Genomic DNA, 22,761 nt, shown 5'->3' with positions numbered 1-22,761 from the left:
ACATAATTTTTTCAATTGACACCAATAAATATGGGAAAAATCGTATAATGGACTACTGAAAATGCCATATTCTTAATCATCACACTTCAAAGGCCAGAATTAAGGGAAGGAGCTATGCTTGAAAGGGACTGACCACACTTACATCACTAATCTGTTTGTTGACTTTTGTAGTCCTTAAGTGTTCTGGAGTATCCACAACCATAGTATACTTGTCTTTCTTCTTTTCATAGTCCTTTTTGTATTCAACCTGGTGATTGGAAAAGAGTGTATCTTAAACACACAAACCAAGACAAAACATCTTCAGGAGAGATGTTTATATTCACACATAAAATTGCAAAATCCTTCCACCAAAGCAAATGAAAGCTGAACATGCACATCGAGCTAAACTTCGCAAACCCCTTATTTGCCTAAGAGGCTGCCTATCTGCTTGTGTGATTAATTTTACATTTATTTCAGTGACTATAAAAGCTTCACTTCTCTCCTAAATCTCCCAAGATTGAACTAAAAAAGAAATCTTGGCAGATAAGTGACTTTTAAAATTTGTAACTGGACAGTATCTCATTTTAAAGTGTTCATCAAATGAAGAGACACTTAAAACATCTTACACAGTAGAAGATAAGCACATCCACTGAATATATCATAATACCAGGCTATTTTAAAGGTTTTGATAGCAGAATTTGTATCTTGATAATTTCTTTCTTAAAGATCATCTTGCCCTACTCAGAACTCTAAACCTGTTTTCACAGAATTCAGTGAGAACAGACTGTACACCAAGAATGACAATTCACTGTAGACAGCCTGAGGGCAGGTGGAAGAGGTTAGAACACATTTTTAAAAAGAACTTTCATGCTCTGTCTTGCATCAGAAAAATAAAACCATGCTTTTGAAACAGGACTGCAACACACAAAATATAAAAAAATTATATACAAACAACAAATCACAACATGAAGTCAACTCATATGAACATGCAGGTCAGACAGAGTGCCATTTTCTTTTCCGTCCTCAAAAACATACCTGCAAGTAGTTTTTAATGAGATAACAGAAATCCACGGATAAATTGAACAAAAATTTCTAGTAAAGACCTTCAGTACCTTATTACTGAAGAATTTTAAGAAGAACAGCCCCCCTCGCTCTTATGTAATTGTTTTCTACTGTTGCATTTCCAGTTTATAATTTAAGTGTTATATGCCGGTTTCACCTGGCCCAGTCAGGAAACATTTTTACCATAGAAAAGAGTAAGGTTACTGCTAGCAGCTATGATTTCAGAGCAGAAATAAATACGTACCAGTTATTAAATAAGCCACATTTTCATCCAACTGGTACAACCAAATTATGTATACTGGAATCCAGATTAAATGAAGGTAGAATATGGAAAATTATTTCTTCACAAGAATATCAGAGTCATTACAGGCTTTCTTTTACATCAAAAATACAAATATGTTAGGATCTTTCTTCTGTATGAACAAATAGATGAATCAAACTAATTTTCTACCTTCTGATTCGTATTAGAACTGGCAAAAGGAGAAAGTTTTGTTTTTTTTTTTAATAAACTGTGTTATGTGACTGTGAGGACTGCTTTGCTAGCCTAGCTTAAAAGCAGTAGGTAGAGAAAGAAATTGATGGAAACATGATTTACTACAGACCTGTGCACCTACACCATTTCTAAGAGCCCTTAGAAGTGAGACATGACACTGTTCTGTACCTAGGCACAATCTGACACCATTCTCAGGCGGAGTGGTAGATAAACGTTGTAATCTACTTGGCAAATTACTTCATCATGTTCATATGGAATTAAGGGACTTGTGTTATGAGGGGCGGTCAGTCCAAGAAACGGTGGCAGAATGAGAATTTGGTTAGGAAAATATCAGGAACAGCTAACATAAAATATCATAAATGTATGGAAAATTGCTCTTTATGTAAGTAGGTGAAAAATTACATGGAAATGTATATAACAATTGTTATAATGAAAGGAGAAAATAGAGACAAGATTAACCTGAGCTGAGTGAAGTCCAAGTTACAGTAAATATTGTTTCAGATATTCTGTTTTCAAAAATATTTTATCATAGCCAGCATTAAGCACATCGATAAAACTCTGGAGTCTGATATCTGTAGAAATTTAGAGAACTCCCAAGCATTAAATATTAGAAGTCCAAGCAGCTAATTTGTATATATATATTTGTATATATAATGTCTCCTACAGCAGCAGTTCTTCATATTACCTGGCTCCATAAGTATGTGTTGTAGAGTGCTGTCAGCATATCTGGCCTCAGCATTTCATTACATCCATGTTGCAGCAGCATCTTGGCAAAGGATTTATACTTTTTCTGTTCATGCAAATGGCAACGAAGCACAAAAGAGACTTGTGAACACCATAAACAGCAACACAGCTCTAGATCCCAGACACTTTGAGTGGAGAGATTTAGGCAAGGTACTATATGTATTCATTCAGATGTGCATACAACTTACATCTATATAATTAAGAATGTCAAGAGTATATATTAAAAGATTTGCATACTATCCCATTAAGGAAATGGCAAAAATATTTTTTGGGAGATAAGAGTATATTATAGGTTACGGTGACGGCATTCAGAAGCCAAATATGTCACTGGTGCTTGAGTAATGAGTAAGAAGATAATGTTTGTAAAGGTCATTAAAAGAGAGGTAATAAAAAATAAATGCATGATACAACATGCATTTTTTAAAACCTCTCCAATGACTTCAAGAGGCATTAGATTTCTGATGTCAATTGATGCACAATATATGAAAGTACATACAGTAGAGATTAGCTCACGCAAAAAGTAGTAATTCTTTTTGGGTGGCAAAACAAAGACTGTCTGATCAACTGAACTAAAACATCACAATATCACAGGTGAAACCTGTGATACTGCTAGCTATAGACATTTCACATAGACGGAGTAGCTGTGAGCGAACCAGGCACTTTTCTGGCAGCATCGGCTAGTGTTCCTACAGTACCTGACTGCTCAGTGTAGTCCCCCACTTGGCCAGGAGGTTCCTAGGATCATCCACAATAACGCTGTACCTATCTTTGAGCTTCTCATAGGCAGCTTTATATAATTTCTGCTCAGAACAGCATAATACAGTGTAACAAAGTAAAAGAGAGTGAAGACACAAAGAGATCATAACCATTGAAACCTCTTTACACAGACTATTTAAAGGTTGGGATTGACGTTCATATCCAAAAGAGAAAAAAATATATATTAAAAAAACCACAGAGAGAAAATATTTCCCAATAGTATATGCATTTCTAAATTTCCACTGGAAAGCCTAATTTACAATTTAAGGATGCCTATATTCTATCCCTGCCACTCTCCAAGAAGCCATTTTAAGACTTACTGTCTTCATGAAAAATAACTGCAGAAGCAACTCTGTATGGAACTAGATTCTTGATTTGAGTACAAAGATAACACAATGAGATGCAAGGGTAAAATACAATGTTATATTATCATCAGGCATTTTGTAAGCAGAAACTAATCCCTCATCACAGAAAACATCACTTACATAACAGAAGACATTTAAGCAAGTTCATTTCAATGTATGGAGCCTCCGTTACTAAAATTTTACTCATTTATGTTTCTCATATTAAATTTTTCCTTATTTGCTCTACCGAACAATAAGACAACTGAATAGTAACAATCTTCCCTAACAAATTCTGGTTCGCTGCTTAACAAATTGAGTATGAAATGATAGCAATGGTATCCGTTGTGAAGCAGTTTTTCTTACCTAGAACAGATAATACTGTAACACATTTACTGACAGGTAAACAATTTAACATAATGTCTGGTGAAAAAGAGTAAAATACTAAGATGTGAGAGTCTAAACATACGCTGCTTTAATGAAAAGCATCAGAGTCTGGTGTGGTATGCCAACTCTAAGCTGCTTTTCAATAGGCTTTGTCCTGTAGGTGTACAGCACCATTCCTAGAAACTCCATTGGTGATTTTAATCTTAAACCCAGGGGCATTCATTAACCCCCCCTTTGCTACTAGGTCGCGTTTATTGTTTCTTTAGCACTACAGGAGAAAAGTAAGAAAAAGTAAGTAGTAGAGTGGGAGAATTCAAGGCAAAATATCTGAAATGAAACAGAGCTATGGTAACTTTGGACATAATACTATCTTCCTAATCCTAATGAAGTTTTTTTTCAGTGTTTCAGGAAAGCAGTTGTGATTCTCTCTATACCTTTTTCACATGACAATTAACAATCAGTGTTACTAAGCAAGCAGCATTATTTAACTTAGCACTTATTTACCAGTCAGCAAAGGAGAAGTTTCTTTGCAGTGACGAAGTAATGGAACAGGGGTCAGGATTTCACTTTTTAGGTACTGTAAACCTGCCCTGTCCTAATACTCAGGCAGACAGTAAGAACAAGATTGTCTTTCGTGATTTCAATCCGACCTTAAGACATCTTTAGGCCTGAATATATTTTGTTTTATTTACAATTTCATAAGGAAGATCAACCTTCAACTCCCTATTAACATACACACACTTACTACTTCAGTGTGAGACTCTACAGAAATCTTTAACACTTACCCCATCCATCAGCTGAGTTGCATGTTTAAAATGCTTGTTAATTGGAGAGTCAGCTACATACTTAAAGTGAGACTTAGTCTTCTCAAATATCTCCTTGTACTTACACTAGAGAAAAAAAAAAAACAAACAAAACCCCCATTCCAATATTAATCCAAAGAAGGGTAAGGCAATGAAAACATATGATCTTAGAAACAATTTACAGCAAAACCATGGTAGAATTATTGCATATATGTGTTTAACATACCTACAAACAAAAAATAGTTGTAAATGTAGTAGTTTGCAGGATGGAACTATCACATCAAGAAAGCAATGGAAGTTTCAAATCTTCATGATTTTAAAGCTAGACTTAGAATCACTAGAAAAATTACTATGGAGCTGATAGCTTTGCAAGGAACAGAGGGGATAAGTAAAAGATCATTTTGCCTCAGTTTTGTTTTATAGTAAGAACTCAAATTTTAGATGCTATACATTAAGTTCTACCATGAGTTATTCATATCAACATCTAAGTCAGAATTGGATTCTCCTGCAAAAAAATTATCTACAATACAAGCAAACATCAAAAAAACCATTTAGCAACAACTCAGACTGTTTTACTTACCCCACTGTAGAGCACCTTATTCTGTTCTGCCAGAGCAAAACTTGGAGTATCCCATGCATAACAGCCAATACCTCTGAGCCATGACAAATCTTCCTTATATTTAACCTTTAGAAAAAAAGTAAAAGGATTCAGTCTTAAGCAGCACCAAGCTGTAGCTCATCAAGCTGAAATGGCACCTCAACACAAGGTGTAGCAAACAGAGCTACATCCATTATTATTCCATTATAAAATAAGTTACAGTTACTCATACTTTTCTGATGGACTCAGATTATCCACATACCTAATCTATCTTTAGCTATTGGAGTTCCTGTGTGAATTAAAAAGCATTTTTCTTGCACAATTAAGGGGTTATTGTGTATGTACAGATGTGTGCAATTAAAGGTTGTTATAGGGTTAACAAACAAATTTAAGCAAATGCACCTGAAATGACTTAAGACTGTTCTGTTAATTTAAAAGGAGATGGGCTGCAATTTTAGCCATCTGATTTGCTCTGTCAATTCACAGATCTGCCAGGTGAACATGTAAATTACTTTAAAAATTTCAGCTGCCTTCCCTTGCTCAAGAAATAAGACTTGGTTTTCATTTTGGAAACCTACTTAAAACTTTCAACCTCTCACATCCAGAACCATTTGAACTCACATCACTAATAGCATCTGTGACTGCGCGATGATGGAAATGCTCTGGACGGTCTGGGATCGATCTCCAGATTCCTAACTGGCTCATATAATTTTCCTTGTATTTCACCTGTAAAGAAAATTGAAGAATGAAGTAAAACAATTTGAGAACAGAACACTCCAGACCATGCAGTTTCAAGACATTTCTTCTTCTGAAACATCAGAACTAAACCAGTGGAAATGAGATTAACTTGCATTCACCTTTGTAACATCAAAGGCAATCAAGTGTATAATATTCCAGAGAAGGAAAGAAGTTATTAATAGTGCTGATCGTATTTTCCTAATTATTTGACACACTTAAATAGAACAATAGCATACATGGCATATTCTAGGTTAATAAATGACCAACACTAATTAGGAATGAAAATGTTGTATACATACACTGCTAATATCGTCAGTGACCTTTCGATGATAGACAATATTCAAAGCATCTTTCACTGTGTGGTATTTGCCCTTAGTATTCTCAAAGGTTTCTTTGTAGCGCAACTGGTAAGAAAAAAAAACATATAAAAGAATATATTATATTTATCTGTCAGGAGTTGTTAGGAATGACATCCCGGGAATATGTTGCTGTCCAACATCCTAATGTAACCCCTGAGGAATTTTAAAAAGCTGCAGTTGCCTACAATAAATTGCAATTTGACTGGGACTTACGGTGAAAATTAGAGAGAAAAGGGGTTGGCACATCTAAAGCAACATTTCAACCTATTCACGTATGCCACTTTTGGCATAAAACAACCTACTTATCCCTTCTTCCATGTCCTGATCTAGAAGAAAGCAGGAAGATCATTCCAGTCTTTGGAGAAAGACTTTCTCAGAGGAGAAATTCAGTTGTGCAAAAGAACTGGGATGCTCCTTTGTAGTATTTAAAAATCGTTCTTAAGAGAGCAGTAAGGCTGATCACTAGAACAAAAAACCAGCCCAGCCCATATCCTTTCAGGATACAATGTGCAATCTGAAATATATAGCAAAGACCTCACAAATGAGTAGAGTACTCTTAGCCATGGCCTTAAATCACAAATCACTATTCCACGCCTGAAGGAAAAATCAATTTCACCCTAATAACCTTATGTCCAGCAGCTCAGATAATTTTTCTCTCCAATCTACTTCTAAATTAAAAAAAGAGCACATTCTCAGTGACATGCGAGTTTACTTCTAACACGAAACTGAGATGAAAATATCTGATAAAAGGTATTCTATCCTGGCTCTGGCATCAATCATTTCACTCCAGTCTGCACTATTTGGAGATTTCATGTGTAAGCAAATTACTTTAAATCTATTTTTGCTTTGTTGTAAGACCACACTTCAGTGTAATGGAAAATGAAAATGAATTATAATAAATGAAAGCATCGAGTAAAAACTTAATAATCTCTGTAGCATCAAATGGAAATGTATATGCAAATGGGGGGTGACCTAGTTTATGTCCCACACTGAGATATTCTATGCTTTGCACACTTGTTCCCCATTGATCCTTTTTCTGCTCTTTTCATAAAGAAACCAAGAAAAAGCAGCAGTGAAAATGTTCATGGGCTACATACATCGCTGGCATTCAGGTATGCTCTCTTGGCTCTGATTAAGACTGGTGTGTCAGGAACAGGCGTGTATTTGTCCTTCATCTTCTCATACTGGGTTTTATATTTTTTCTAAGAGAGACAGCAAAAGGGAAAAGTTACATCTTTCATCTTAGAAGCATTTGCTAATCTGGTATTATGTTAATGCCCAGGGGTGCTACACTGAGTACATAAAGTCATTCTTGCAAAGCGCTTCTGTGTTAAAACTTTGGGAAACAAGCTCAGTTGTTCAGCTCTTTCTAGGTCTTCCTGGTCTTGCAGCCAGCATACCTCAGCTTCTGCAAACAAGCACTTAGAAACAGGTATCTTATAAAACACTAGAACATATTAAAAAAGTGTACTCTTTTACTACAACTTATAAAGGAAATGTGAAACTTAAGCATAAGAGACAGAAAACTAAATGAAGAGTAAACAGATTTGAGCCTTGAATCTATCACTAAAATTAGAAATAAAACTTCTAAACAGTTCAGCATAGTGGTATGAAACAAACAAACCAAGTTATCTTACCTCACTGACCATGTCCTTTACATGCCTAGCATGTGTAAAGGCTGGAGTCTGACCACCAGCATGATGATGGGGTCTCTCTTTTGTGGCAAGTTCCACGTACAAGTACTGCAGCAAGGAGAAAAGAATTAAAAAATATACATTTCAAGTAAGTTTTACTTTATCACTCTGAAAAATGTATACATAACCACACAAAATATATACATAACCAGACAATTTACCCCAGGAAAAAATAATGTGTCCTTTCCTCTTCCATGAGGAGTCCAAGATGAACTGAGAACTCTTCTCAGTTCATCTTCCTCTACCAGTACTCTTGATATTCTGTAACTGCCAGTAACATGCTCACAAACCAAGAAGTCAAATGCATGTGACATTAACAACCTCTCTGCCATACATTCAGACCTAGCTTTAGATAAAAGTATCCATAAGGTCTGTTTTTCTCTGGTATCTTCATTTTGTTCTGCAAATTTAAAAATTCCACAAAATTTATAGCTAATAACTCAGATAATGAACTGCTATATGAATAAAGAAATGATGAATAAAGGTAGATGGATAAAAATATTTATTCCTCTGATTAAGTCAGTGTTTCAGAGAATTTGAGCAGAACTGTACCAGGGTTCAACGCTCTATTTTAGATGGACAAAGCTGAACATGGGCAACATGAAAATTCATAGCCACTTAAAAATGAGCAACAGTCATTTTAAACGTTCTCTCTAGGAATATACATTGCTTTGAAATGGCCTGGAAAGATTTTGCTGTACTTAAGAGTATATTAAGAGGGATCCCTGATTGTTTTTTTATCAGTACAACTTTTTCACCTGGCTCTGTATTTTTTGTCCTTGCTTGGCTCTTAAGAAGTCAGGTGTATCAAGGATGGAAGTGTATTTTGTCTTCAGTTCCTTGCCTGCAGCTCTGTAAACCAGCTGGAAAAAAAACAGGTCCATGAATTATTTCTTCTGTTACATATGTTCATTTAGCAGCTGAACAATCACAGCTTTGCAATTATAACATCTCCTGTATTTCAGAAAAAACAGTGAGAGGGTCTGAGCTGAATTATAGCTAACAAAGATGTGCAAAAGTAATACAGGACTTACTTCACTCAAATGGGTTTTTAGTTCCTGAACCGATCTGTATCCAGGAGTATCCAATACCACATTATATTTAGCCCACATCTTCTTTGCGGTATCAGTGTATATATAATTAGACTGGAAAAAGAAAAGCCGTATTACTTAGGAAGCTTTTATTATTCTTGGTAGTAAAGAAAATTTTACAGTGTAACCTAACAGTGTTTTGAAACAACTAACTAGCTGCATGGCAAGAAATTCTGTCATAAGTCTTTACTCATTTTCATGTACATAGCATGCATGTAAAGAAATCGATTGTTGTTATACGTGGTTCTCAGAAGAAAAATCTTACCCAAAGCTTACGCAGATGACGAGCACGGACCATATCGGGAGTATCGTACAGGAAGCAACCCAAGCCCTTCAACCACTTCAAATCCTCTTTGTATTTATTCTGTGAGGCAATTAGAGAAAGAAAAAATCTAAAGTTAACTTTTGGGATAATTTCATTAATCAGTCCCTAAACACAGTGACAAAGCATTTATCTATTACAGAATAGAATGCAAATGATAGAAGCCAAATTCCACTTTCAGTATAAAAGTATTAGGCCTGCTGTATTCAAATACCACGTATTCTAACAGAAGTTGCTTACATCACTTGTGATGTCCCCAACATAGCGGCAGTGCAACACCTGAGGAGTGTATGGCAAGGAAATCAAGTGTCCCTGCATCTTAAACAAATCTGACTTGTAGATCAGCTGAAAGACAAAGAAAAAATAGCATTTTACATGTTTGGTCATGCTGAATATTCTAAATCTCTTCTGGCTTTTATGTTAGAAAGACACATACATCACTGACAGCTTCCTGTGTTGCTCTGACTTGACGGATTTCTGGTGTGTCTGGAGTGGTATGAATCTTGTCCTTGTATTTGTGGTATGTCGCCCGATACAACCTCTGTATCAAATGAGACAGAGTTCTACATGTTAAAAACTTAAAATGGCAAGCAGTTTGGCAGAGTGTAAGTACTCCTCTTTTAAGGGCAGGTTTTTTGCTAGGGATTGCATAGATACCAGAGGAAAGGGAGCAAACATACTATTTTCTAACCAGACAAAGATTTTCCACAACTGTTTCTGATAGCAGTATTTCTAATACATGGAGAATCTAAGACACTAATCCTACAAACATGTAAATATGTGTGTTTAACTTTCATCCTATTAAAGCCAGTATCAAAGAAGTGAGTACATTTATATAAAACCTAGAACTATCGAGACCCAATGTCATACAGATACAATAATTTCTATGCAACTTTAATCAAGTAGCAGGAGATCGGTTAATAAAATTAGTCTGCAATTGGTTTTATATTATGGTAACAATTTTACAGGATTACAGAAAGTTAGAGTTATCAAGAACCTTAAAAAGCCATACAGCCCAACTCCAAGACTGGATCAATGATCCCTTGCCATTCTCGATGGATATTTGTCTAAACTGCTCTTAAAAGCCTCAAAGAACAGGGATGCTACAACCTTCCCAGTCAATGTACTCTCATCATTCATATTTTCGGCACTACAAATACAAATGAAAGCAAATACATATATTTACTGTACCTCATTAATGACTTGATTCACTTTCTTCACATTTTCAAACCCAACATCTTTAGGTCCTAGGGTATAGCCTTTAGCTTTCATGTGTTCATAGGCTTCTTTATATTTCAGCTATAAAGTGGAAAAAGGAACAAAAACATACAGAAACTGAATTTCATTGTGATTCTACTTACACTGCAGTTTTGACAGCAATTTATGCAGTATAAAGAGCCAGACTTTTAGAGACAAACAAGTGACATGTAGCTATATCAGAGTTAAATACACTACACATTATCATTATTTTTACCTTTACCATGTGGCCCAAGATGAATAACATTTTAATTTTCTCTTGCATCTAATAAGGTATCTGCATCTGCCTGAAGAAATTTGTATTTTGAAAGCAATTACTTCAGATATTTATGGGGTTTGGTAAGATTTAAATTCTGTTAAGGCAAACATTATCAATGTTGGGGCTTGAGTGCACTAATAAGGTTTAATTGCCCTGACTAGCCACATCTGGGATGTCAGGCCTTGCCTGAGCTATGTTGTAAGCGCATCTGTCTTCAGCCCTGTCTCTGTCTTCATTTCCTGGATGGACATTGGTCCTGTGTTGTTGGTCTCTAGCCCTGTCTCCTGGATTTACCTTGGACCTGTGTTGTAGGTAGCTCATCTCCAATCTCTGCTCTGTTTCCCGCAGCTCCTGATTGGATCCCCCTGGATGGGCCTGGACCTTGACCCTGGTTCCTCACCTTGTCTGGGACTGTTGATGCAGCCTGTTAGCAGCACCCTGCTCTGCCCACCCCATTCAGGTACAGTGGGACTTCACCCTGGATGATGAGGTCGCTGCCTGTCTTGGTCACCCTCAGTTTCTGGCTCAGGTATCCACATCAACTACCCCACTCTTGTTGCTCTCTGACAAGCAATCTCGTATCAGAGAAATGACTGTCTCAAACAGTTGTGTGCTCATACAGGATGGGCATCAAATACTCCCTTGCAAGTCATGTTGTAGAAGGACTTAGTACATTACTTACATCACTGCCAATATATTGGACATGTTTAGCGTGCTGAAAGCTGGGGGTATCTGTGGGAAGGCTGTATCCGGTCGGTAGAGCATTCACACCAGCCCAGCGATACAAATTCTGCAAGAGAAGAGAGAAAGAGATAGTTTGCGACAACTGTGTGGAATATTTGAGAGTATTCATTAGCTGCATAGGAAATCTCTGAATCGCAACTGGCAAAAGATTTCATCCACGTCTGCATTATAATGCATACTTGTAGCTTAAATGAGGACATTTTCCCACTTTCATTTTAGAGCAGTGAAATCTAACTTCTTTATCTGAAAAACTAAAGACAGTCATTAACTTTTAAAGAATTTGCTTTTTGAATATCAGAAACTCTGTGCACCCAAAAGTTTTATACTTACTTCACTCTGTATTTTGTTCGCATGATAAGCCCGCTCCAAATCTACTGTTTTATCAGTAGGAATAAGTTTGCCTTTAACATTGTGCATATATTCACCACGATAGACAGCCTGAGAAAAAGAAAAAGTAATTAGCAGAGAGTCATAATTGTGATGTTCTCTCACATTTGTATTGTTTGCATACATACGGGAATTTCTCCTAAAAAACTGGATGAAAGTTTTTTGGATTCAGGCATTTAATGATTTTAGTCATTGTGTTCTCATATCTTAATAAAGGCATCGGCAATGAGTTATAGGTAACCAGCAATGATTAAATGATTAAAATGAAATTACTAGAAGTCACATTTCTAGAACTTGTGAGGTAATGGCATATGCAATATTGGGGGTAAAAGGTGATACAAACACTTACTTCACTTAAATTCAAGCCACTGAGGACGTTCTGGACATAGACAGGAGTGTCCATGACCACAGTGTAGTCGTTCTTCATTTTTTCTGCCTTAGATTTGTACTTAATCTACAGAGAGAAATTCAGGAGCTGTAACTAGTAAGACTAGTCATTGTTAATTGAATTTATTATATTACTATATTTACTATTTATTTTATTACTGAACTATTCTATTAGTGAACCAGCATCATTTAATCAGCAAGTCTATTGGAATTATGGCTGAATAAATGAACATGGCACCTTACTAGATAAGAACAGCTGATAAGTTTTATCGAGGAATATTAGGAAATGTCAATACTCATTCATAGTATAGGCATATGTACCATATGATAAATATCCAACATACTTCTGATACAGAACTTATGAAGGGACATACATTCTCGAAAAACAGAAAACCATGGTTATTCTCCCACTTTAATGGCTTAATCCCAAACTAAGGGTGTGTCATAAGATCTTGAGAGGAGAAAAAGAAATCATAAAATCAACATCACAATACATTTTTTTAAATATGAATTCTGCATCATGTCTGCTTTACTTCAAGGGTTCTGACTGAAGAATTACTGTTTTAAGTGCTTTTCTGAGAAGTATTTAAACATATGCTTAATGCTTTCCTGAATGGGACGTAACCTGACAATACCTACTTCAAGAGCAGAAAAGTTTAAATAACCACACACAGTTATTTAATGAATACATCAGTAGAGAAAGATATATAAAACTTTGCAGATTATATCTGGAATAGAATAAAGCTACCCATCCTTATAATACAATGGAGTGAATAAAACTAAGAAGCAAAACCAGTGTATCCACTCACATCACTGCGAAGATCGTAGGCATGTTTGGCATGGAGAATTTCAGGAGTGTCCCAAACAAAGCAGCCAATGCCTTTCAGCCAGTTAAGATCATCCTTGTATATCACCTAAGGTATCAGAGCAAAGAAGCAACCTGTAAGACTTCCACTAGGATCTAAACCCTTATGGCTAAATCAGTCTGAGTCACAACTGTCAAATGATGGCAAGTAAGGTTTCCAGTATTTTGACTTTTTTTTTGGTTTGAGAAAATCAAAACAATTCCTTTTGGAATTTAAATAATTTTTCTTCATTGCTTCAGTTTGCCTACACCGATAACACTGAAATTATGCATACTAAGCCACGTCTCAACGCACTTGTCGCCAAGTGTTACAAAAACACGATACAGATGCTGTTTAGCAGTGCATAATACAACAGATTCAAGTGGCAACTTCAGAGTGCTCCAACTAAGTTTTTGCTAAATCATTTTCTCTAACAGAGCACAAATGCAAGAATCTTTTTAAAAAGTGAGCCACAAACACATGATTTGTGAACTTACATCACTGAGTTGATCCGTTACTTTTCGAACATGGGCATTGATTTGAAGATCTGGTAGACAGATCCATTCATGGAGATGTGTGCGGTAATCGATTTCACTGACTTTCTTCTGTGCATCCTTAGCAGAAATTATGTCTACCATGTCTGGAATAATGTGGACTTTGGCTTTATTCTTTTCATAGACTTCCTTGTACAAACGCTGCAGAGTTAAAGCAGTACATTAATAATGCTGACAAATAGTCTGAAGCATTAACTGTTGATAAATCTGAAGCAAAATTATTGGTATTTCCATGGAATGTTAGTGGGAGATCAATCACTTTGGCTATGATTAAGATTTACATCTTGCCTGCTCTAAAAATAATTTGCAGAACCTTAACAAGGGTGATAAAATATGATTTGTCAAATTTGCATTGTACTCATATGTTAAAAGGAGGTAGAGTATGTAGTAAACATATTAGTATGTAGTAAACACATTACACTAAAGGTTTAGCCATGCAGGCAATTTAACAATTGAGTCACAAGCTTGAAAAGACATTTGTAGGTGTATTATAGAATTTAGGAAATATTGAACACTGCCAAATGCATGTGGAAATGTGATATCTGAATGAAGGCATGTGGATTCTTTGAGCAGCCTCTTCTGAGATAAGTCTGGTTTCATCAGGAAAACATACATCAGAAAACAACACTTACATCAATATTAAGCTTTCCAACTCTAAGGCACCTTGCTGTATTGGGATCATCCTCAACACCTCTGGGTAGCGTGTACAGTGCTTTAAACTTGTCATATTCTTCTCGGTATTTTACCTAAGCAGATGCAAAGAAAGGCAACGAATAACTGACTCCAATGAGTCAACTGTATTTTTGGAACAAAATTCACAAGTAAGCAAAACATTTAGTTGAGTCCAACAAGCAGAGAAAATCTTAAAAGCAGGATCTTGGTTTTCTTTTTAATGGCAAAGAAAGCGTCATAAAAATAACAATAGCTGACTAGAAGACTTTAAAAATAAATAGATGTAGAATAAGCTATTTATTTATTTATTGTTCCAGCTCTTTCATTTAAAGATATCCGTGAAGAGAGTCATCTCTCACAAGCCTCAGTTCAGTAAAGCATATGATTATGTTCTTCTATACTCGGTAAAGCATCATCTAAAGACATTTGGTATTTTTCTAACCTGGATACTTACGCAATTTAGGCTAAAAAAACACCTAACCAGACATTTTCAAGAAACAGTTTCTGTTACTATAAAATGTGACTTTTTTTTCCATGAAAAGAAGCAGCAAAGGACTATCTAGCTGTTATCCAGATGATTCTCACAGAAAACTGATTATCTACAGATACATATTATATCTAAATTAAAAATAGAAGATAATTCTAAAAAACCTTTTTTATACCTATCGTATATGCAAGGCATGAAGGATTTCATTGCTAGAATTGATGATCTGATTAAAAAAAAGAAAGTATTTTGTTCACTTACAATACTAGCATTATGCTTCAGTTCTTTTGCACGTGCTAGGGACACAGCATCAGAGGGCATTATATAGCCAGTCGCTTTCACTTTTTCCCAGGCTTCCTTGTAGAGATTCTATGGGGAAACAGAAAGTCTCTGTGAGTGGAAAAATTCTTTTCCTGGGTAATAACCAAGAACCAATAGAAACCAAAAGCTGTTCTGGTTTTCTTTATACACTGTAACTATTACTTAATATCAAGAGGCTGTACACTAGTTTAACCTTGACAGTGCACATAAAGGGTGACAAAAATGCTTTCTAACTATTCATGTCTATTCTCATGCAAGGTCTTAATTTTATTCAGGTGCAATTTTCTTCAGGGAATCCATTTATTAGTGCATGTATTTTGACAAGACTGGAACTACAGTTAGAAAATATGCCCTCTGCCTGAAATACAGCATCTTCCCCATACTCAGGCAATGCAGAGGGCTACAACTGGCTTTGATAAGCTCCGTATTTGGATGTTTATCTTCAAATAGAGTGAACAAACAAAATAAAACAAAAATCTCACATAGTAGCACTTTAAGAGAAAAAAAATGTGTAGAAACACTTACATTGCTAAAGAGATGTTTCAAATTTTGAACTCTTTCAGAATCCACCGTTTCAGTCACAGTTGTATACTTGTCCTTAGTTTTGTGGTAATCTTCCTTGTATTTCACCTGTAAGATGAAAGGCAGATTTAGTTAACTTGTTTCAATTCTCAGAAGGAGCACGGAGAAAAGCCTTAGTAGAAAAAGTGGGGAGACTCACATCACTAGCATTTACACCACTCTGCACGGCAGTCACATAGAGAGGTGTGTCAGTAACAACACCAAAGTTCTGAAAATTCTCTTTTCCTGCAGCTGTATATTTTATCTAAGGAAACAAAACAAAATAAAACAAAAATTAATGCTGAAAATGACTAGGAAATTCTCTGCCAGCTTCCTTTAAAATCAGTTCTGGACAACTGAAGCCCAGGATTACTGCCCAGTTAAGACCAACTGTATTGGGTTTGCGTGGCAGCGCTTTGGTAGCAGGGGGGGCTACAGGGGTGGCTTATGTGAGAAGCTGCTAGAAGCTTCTCCTATGTCTAATAGAGCCAATGCCAGCCAGCTCCAAGACGGATCTGCCACTGGCTAAGGCCGAGGTAATCAGCAACAGTGGTAGCGCCTCTGTGATAACATATTTAAGAAGGGGGAAAAACCGGGATGAGGCAGCCGGAGAAGAGAGGAGTGAGAATATGTGAGAGAAACAACTCTGCAGACCCCAAGGTCAGTGAAGAAGGAGGGGGAGGAGAGGCTCCAGGCGCCGGAGCAGAGACTGCCCTGCAGCCCGTGGTGAAGACCATGGTGAGGCAGGCTGTCCCACAGCAGCCCATGGAGGTCCATGGTGGAGCAGATATCCACCTGCAGCCCATGGAGGACCCCACGCTGGAGCAGGTGGATGCCCGAAGGAGGCTGTGATCCTGTGGGAAGCCCACGCTGGAGCAGGCTCCTGGCAGGACCTGTGGACCCGTGGGGAGAGGAGCCCACGCTGGAGCAGGTTGGCTGGCAGGACTTGCGATCCCGCGGGGGACCCACGCTGGAGCAGTTTGTTCCTGAAGGACTGCACCCCGTGGAACGGACCCATGCTGAAGCAGTTCGTGAAGAACTGCAGCCCGTGGGAAGAACCCACGTTGGAGAAGTTTGTGGAGAACTGTCTCCTGTGGGAGGGACCCCACGCTGGAGCAGGGGAAGAGTGTGAGGAGGAAGGAGCAGCAGAAACAATGTGTGATGAACTGACCACAACCCCCATTCCCCGTCCCCCTGCGCCGCGCGGGGGGAGGAAGTAGAAAAAATCGGGAGTGAAGTTGAGCCCGGGAAGAAGGGAGGGGTGGGGGGAAGGTGTTGTTTTTTTTAAGATTTGGTTTTACTTCTCATTATCCTACTCTGATTTTGATTGGTAATAAATTAAACTAATTTCCCCAAGTCAAGTCTATTTTGCCCATGATGGTAGTTGGTGAGTGATCTCCCTATGTCCTTATCTCGACCTACGAGCCTTTCCCTCATACTTTCTCTCCCCTGTCCAGCTGAGGAAGGGGAGTGAGTGAGCGGCTGTGTGGTGATTAGTCCGGCTGGGCTTAAACCACGACACCAACTTTAAAAGTGACAGGCCATAGGAAAGAAATACTTAATATATAGCCGGTATGAACTAAGGAATAATGAAAATTGCACATCACTGTATAGCATCTGGTAGGCTAAAAGTACAATCAGCAAAGCAAGAGACGCCATTTTCCCAAACTAAATGTCTCACTGAGGTATCTTGTGCACAAGGTGTCACACAGAAAGACAAAGTGTTATCATCTCACTGTTAAAAACCACAACCTTGCTGTCCTTCCCTTCTTCTAAGTTTTCTGCTCTTTCAATCGTGTCTCTACAGATGAAACTGAACAAGTGTATTATAATATTCTGAACAAAATATGTGATAGGAATTACTTCATTCTGCTCTGGACTAGGACAGGTGTCAGTCCCAGTGAATCATAAATGGAAGAAAAAGATCTTATAAATATTTACTTATTTGAGGAAAACATGCTTACTTGGCTCTGGAGGTCATACGATTTTTTAGCATGCAAGATTTGTGGAGTATCCCAGACATAACATCCAAGTCCCTTCAGCCAATTTAAGTCATCTTTATACAGCACCTATATGGAAGAAAACAGATTATTAAGTTAGGAAGAAATTTGCTTTCTGCTTGAAGAAAGTAGTATTTGTTTCTTCTCTATATTCAGTATCTTCCACTTTTGCAAACTCAATGCAGAAGGTTACCACTGAATCTGAACCAGGCTCATTCAGGAATTCCAATCTATTTGGAAGTATAATGTGAGCACAGAGAAGACTACCCCATCTCAAGGTTTGACTGAATGATTTTTACCCACAAGATTTGCAAGGGAAACTAAACCAAATAATACAGCATAGTAATAGGCCAGGCAATTAACACATCATCAAATTTTATTAGGAAGGTTGGCTGGCCCAAGTTGAGATACTGTTGACTATGTAGTACGAAAAAGTGTCATGGTTCAGTGTGCCATTCACTCAGCTCAGACTCTGTGGACTGATACAACCCCAAATGAACGAAAAGAAGTCTTTTCCAGACAGACCCATTGGATCCAGGAGGATTGTGGATGCTGCCTTGGCCCTTGTGCAAACGACAACATTCCCAATTACAATACATAATGATCACTGCAGTGCAGCAACATTCTGACTCTACCAGGGTACATCCTCATCTCTTCTCTGCATGTGCCAGATGGTAAGGTTTCTATACAGCCTCATCCAGTCAGAGAGAGATAAAGTGTTGATAGCAGTGACCTTTAGGAAGGTTTCATAAATGTTAACTTGAAATTTTCCCAATTTACAAATGGATAATAAATAACCAGACCATTAAAATATCCCAAAGAAAACTGTAAAAATGTAACATTTGGTACTATGCTACTAAGCAATCTAAGACCGTGGCTATTAATTGCATATTTAAGTACTAAGGAAGACATTTGAAAGTATTTTATATTTAAATACCTTGGAAGGTATACATGAAAGGCTACTAAAATGTCAAACAAATAAATGAAACACATACATCACTCAGAATATCCTGGGCTTTCCTGGCTTGAATAACATCATTTTCTTCAGGTGAACAATTCCACTGATGGAGGTAAGTTCGGTATTCGAGATCACTGAGGATATACTGGCACTTCTTGGCTAGCACATGATTCATCATGTCACTTGGAATATGGACATTTGCTTTGGTGTCTTCGTAATTCTTTCTGTATGCCAACTAAAAAGGAGAGATTGGGGAAAAGGCGAGAAGAGAGAATAGTGTTTCTCTGCATAATTTTGACTCTAATAGGCTACAGGTTATAGCACAATCTGAGGCCTGCTTTCTGGACTCAGTAGCTGAGCTGCCATGGGATTCAATAGGATGAAATCTTAACTTCTGTATTAATCACCATTTATTCTGATGAGGTTCTAGAATGACAAGATTGATCATCTTCACTTGCTGATTTCACAGCTGGTGAGAAAATTAACAAGACTTTAAGATAAAAAAAGCCATATGCTATAAACATGTTTTTAATCTAGTTAAATCCCCCTGTCTGAATGAAGACAGAATATTTGGGATTATACTAACTTTATCCCCTGCAGGACATGCTATATGCGCAGTGGTGATAATAAAAACCCACCAAATGTGCGTTTATTTTTCCAGTTCTTAAATTCCTATTTCAATTCAAAATTAACACTTTTCTTTTTTGTAAAGCAAAAGAATCCCAAGTCATGTAGTATTTTTTACTGCTCGGATTCTTAAACTGAAATAGAAAATTTTTTTTTCCCTATTCTAATATGTCTAAGAGCTAAACAAATCCCTTCTTAATCTCCTAAATAATTTCAAGTTAAATTATTCAACCCAGGTACAAAATAACCATTCAGGAAACATAAACATGTTGAAAACACTTTTACTGATGTTATTAAGCATTGCATTATTTATGTTTAAATATGTCACACTAAGATAAAGAAAATGGAAAATACTACAGGAAGACTAATTCTCTCCTTACCGCGCTCCTCATTTTCTGGAATGCTAGTGAATGAATGACACTGGGGAAATCACCAATCTCCTTCCCAGCCAGGTAATGGCCTTTCAGCTTCTCATATATTTCCTTATATTTAAGCTGCAAAATATTCATGTGGAAATTTTAAAGTTCATTCTAATAACATATAGGGGAAAAAAGGAGAAAGAATGGAAAATTCATACTAACCTCACTATTTATGTAGTTTGCATGCTTCGCTCCAACAAGTGGAATATATTTCTCATCCAAAGTATAACCAATGGGCTTGCTAATTTCCCAAGCATTTTTATAAAGTTTCTAGACAAACAAAACGCATAAAGGTTTTGATAAAAAATCCATTATACTTTCCAAGAAACCTAACTCTGCCATTTATAGGCACATGGAATATGATTACTTTTATAGAGTACTTCCTTATTCCATGAACTGTCCCAATAAAGTAAATGAAGAATGTTAATTTTGAACACTTATTCAGTGTGAGTAAGGCAAACAGAGTAAGTGTTCCAATTCAGGAAGGTACCTGAGTACAAATTTGAGCTGATCTCTGCTTTCTTTATTATATTTGGAACTGAACATTTCTTACCCAGACGAGTAATAAAAATACCCAAAATGTAAATATGAACTCCTATTTAGAAGTGCAGCATAGAATTGACATTGATAATTTTATAGATACATGTTCAAAATTGTGAAAAATCTTCAAGTAATACTATTTTTTATTATAAAAGCATTAACTGTGTCAGTGGCACTTTTCTAATACATCCTATTCTGTTAAATATTAAAAATATTTATCTTCAGACTAAATTATGAAGTGCATACTTGTATGAATGGTCACTTACATTTTCAAAAAACAATTTCCCATTAAAATTAGTGAGACTACTCAAAAGTAACTGCTTAATAATGTAAATCATCTACAATTTTCCTCTCTTATAAAAAAAATGTAAATTTTGACAGTAGTCTGGGAAGACATTCTTGGATGGAATTATAAATTGGTTTTGTCACACAAACCCTATTACTACTACTATTACTGCTGCTATTACTTCTTCCAAACACCGCACAGCAGTGCTTTAAAATCAGTTCAATAAGCAAAGAAATTATCCTTATCCCAGTCATCCAAACTGGGAAAAACTGGAGGAAAAAAAAGATTAAATAACTTTCCCAATGCCACCAAGTAGACTAATGACAGAAACAGAAATAGAACAGTTTTCTGAAGCCCACTCCACATTCTATCACTTTCAAAGCAAACAAATTAAAGCTTAGTTAGATATTTATTGATTCTTACATCACTGTATAGTAAGGACATGTCTTTGGCATGGTTCAGCACAGGAGTATCATCAGACCCAATATACTGGCCTTTCTCAAGGTTAAATGTTTCTTTGTATTTTAGCTACAAAAGAAAACAAACACAATGTTAATTCCACAGGAGAAATAAATTATCCCAACTAGTCCATCTACTAGAAGTAGACATTAATTTTCTGTTATGTTATCATATCTTCAGTAATGTTGTGTGGTACATTCCAACCACTACAGTACACAGGCAAATGTCATCAGTATGTCACACCACAAAATCCACACAGTATTCTAGTGAAATTAAACATACTGATCAGCAAATACAGGTTAGTAGTAACACCAGGAATTCCACTAGCACTATACAACTAACTGCTGTTCACAAAGAACAGGACTCCATTTTAAACTACTATAAGCAAAATCTATGTAAACTCTAAATAAGGAACATGCTATGTTCTTCTACAGAAAAATGCAGAATTATTTTGGATAGCAATATTGTGTTGTTCATTTATATCACTTCTTACTAAACTTATTTACCCGAGTAAAAGTCTGTTATTAATGAAGCATGCATATGCACACACACACATATGTAAGGCTAAACACAGTATAGTCTACCAAAAGCAATTAAGTCATCTACTAATTCTAGTAATATAACAGTTTCTATTTAAAAAAAAGTACATACATCACTCTGATTGACAGAGTTAATCTTTGCCAAAACAATGTCAGGAGTGTCAACCACACTGGTATAATTGGAAAAGTTATCAAGGGCTTCTTTCGTATATGCTCTCTGCAAAGAGATGAAATATTTTCTTAAAGACTGTGAATGAGAAGAGCTAATCGCATAACTGCTAAAATATTTTCTCTTGCCTTATTTATCAGTTCTTGTGCATTCTTAACTTTCTTATGTTCCACTGAATCCAGAGGAATCCAACCACAGCCACGAAGCCATTCCAAATCAGATTTATAAATATTCTAAATGATAAAAGATAATAAAAAAGGGAAGAAATTATTTAATTCAGGATGACATTTTTCAGTCTTACGTAATATGGACAAAATACTTAGACCAAACTAAGTGGAAATTACATAGCATGTATGTAATATCACTTACATCACTTTGCAGATCATAGGCCTTCCTTGCCTGAATACAGTCATTCTGGTCAGGATGGCATGTCCATTCATGCAGGTATTGGCGGTAGTCAATATCGCTGACCAAGGTCTGACATTCCTTTGCTGCTACAACTGACACCATATCCGGAGGGATGTGGATTTTGGATTTTGTTTTGTGATAGTCTGATTTGTACAGCCTGTCATTCTGGATCTCGCCTGCGTGCTCAAACCACACCAGCTTTGGATCATCTCTCATACTGGCAACTCCAACATAGTGACCTCTTTGTTTGACGTAGTCAGCTTTGTATTTAAGCTGATGGAAGAGGGAAGAAATATGTATAAAATCAGCACTGATTATATCTGCTCTGGTTTTAACCTGTGAACAACTATGGTTTTGTCAACACAAAGAATAGGTGAGACAGGGAGATGTCAACTGCAGTCTTAGGTTTTCGGTACATGACCAGATAAAATATGACACAAACAGTAACCTTACTTTGTATAGTCCTACCACTTCAAAATATATAATTTTCTAGACTAATATGCAACCATTTTTCAGTA

General features: G+C 36.5%; 1 protein-coding gene across 1 annotated transcript in view; it reads right to left on the bottom strand.

Annotated features, from left to right (window-relative positions):
* NEB (nebulin) overlaps window positions 1-22,761 on the bottom strand; it is a 131,956-nt gene that overhangs the window by 34,316 nt on the left and 74,879 nt on the right. Inside the window, exons 83-113 of the mRNA XM_059820707.1 lie at window positions 22,205-22,516; window positions 21,964-22,068; window positions 21,779-21,883; window positions 21,092-21,196; window positions 20,005-20,112; window positions 19,804-19,917; window positions 18,834-19,031; window positions 17,803-17,907; window positions 15,999-16,103; window positions 15,803-15,907; window positions 15,218-15,325; window positions 14,433-14,546; window positions 13,744-13,941; window positions 13,211-13,315; window positions 12,364-12,468; window positions 11,958-12,065; window positions 11,566-11,673; window positions 10,559-10,666; window positions 9,804-9,908; window positions 9,608-9,712; window positions 9,311-9,409; window positions 8,989-9,099; window positions 8,713-8,817; window positions 7,898-8,002; window positions 7,358-7,462; window positions 6,201-6,305; window positions 5,785-5,889; window positions 5,146-5,250; window positions 4,542-4,652; window positions 2,220-2,318; window positions 143-247 (exon numbers count right to left, since the gene is read on the bottom strand). Coding sequence (XP_059676690.1) covers window positions 143-247; window positions 2,220-2,318; window positions 4,542-4,652; window positions 5,146-5,250; window positions 5,785-5,889; window positions 6,201-6,305; window positions 7,358-7,462; window positions 7,898-8,002; window positions 8,713-8,817; window positions 8,989-9,099; window positions 9,311-9,409; window positions 9,608-9,712; window positions 9,804-9,908; window positions 10,559-10,666; window positions 11,566-11,673; window positions 11,958-12,065; window positions 12,364-12,468; window positions 13,211-13,315; window positions 13,744-13,941; window positions 14,433-14,546; window positions 15,218-15,325; window positions 15,803-15,907; window positions 15,999-16,103; window positions 17,803-17,907; window positions 18,834-19,031; window positions 19,804-19,917; window positions 20,005-20,112; window positions 21,092-21,196; window positions 21,779-21,883; window positions 21,964-22,068; window positions 22,205-22,516 — 3,681 coding nt within the window. The remainder of the gene's footprint in view (window positions 1-142; window positions 248-2,219; window positions 2,319-4,541; window positions 4,653-5,145; window positions 5,251-5,784; window positions 5,890-6,200; window positions 6,306-7,357; window positions 7,463-7,897; window positions 8,003-8,712; window positions 8,818-8,988; window positions 9,100-9,310; window positions 9,410-9,607; window positions 9,713-9,803; window positions 9,909-10,558; window positions 10,667-11,565; window positions 11,674-11,957; window positions 12,066-12,363; window positions 12,469-13,210; window positions 13,316-13,743; window positions 13,942-14,432; window positions 14,547-15,217; window positions 15,326-15,802; window positions 15,908-15,998; window positions 16,104-17,802; window positions 17,908-18,833; window positions 19,032-19,803; window positions 19,918-20,004; window positions 20,113-21,091; window positions 21,197-21,778; window positions 21,884-21,963; window positions 22,069-22,204; window positions 22,517-22,761) is intronic.

The sequence above is a fragment of the Gavia stellata genome, chromosome 8 (assembly GCF_030936135.1).
Source record: "Gavia stellata isolate bGavSte3 chromosome 8, bGavSte3.hap2, whole genome shotgun sequence".
NCBI classification, from domain to species: Eukaryota; Metazoa; Chordata; class Aves; order Gaviiformes; family Gaviidae; genus Gavia; species Gavia stellata.
The sequence above is the reverse complement of the archived record's forward strand: the minus strand, read 5'-3'. Positions and strand labels throughout refer to the sequence as shown.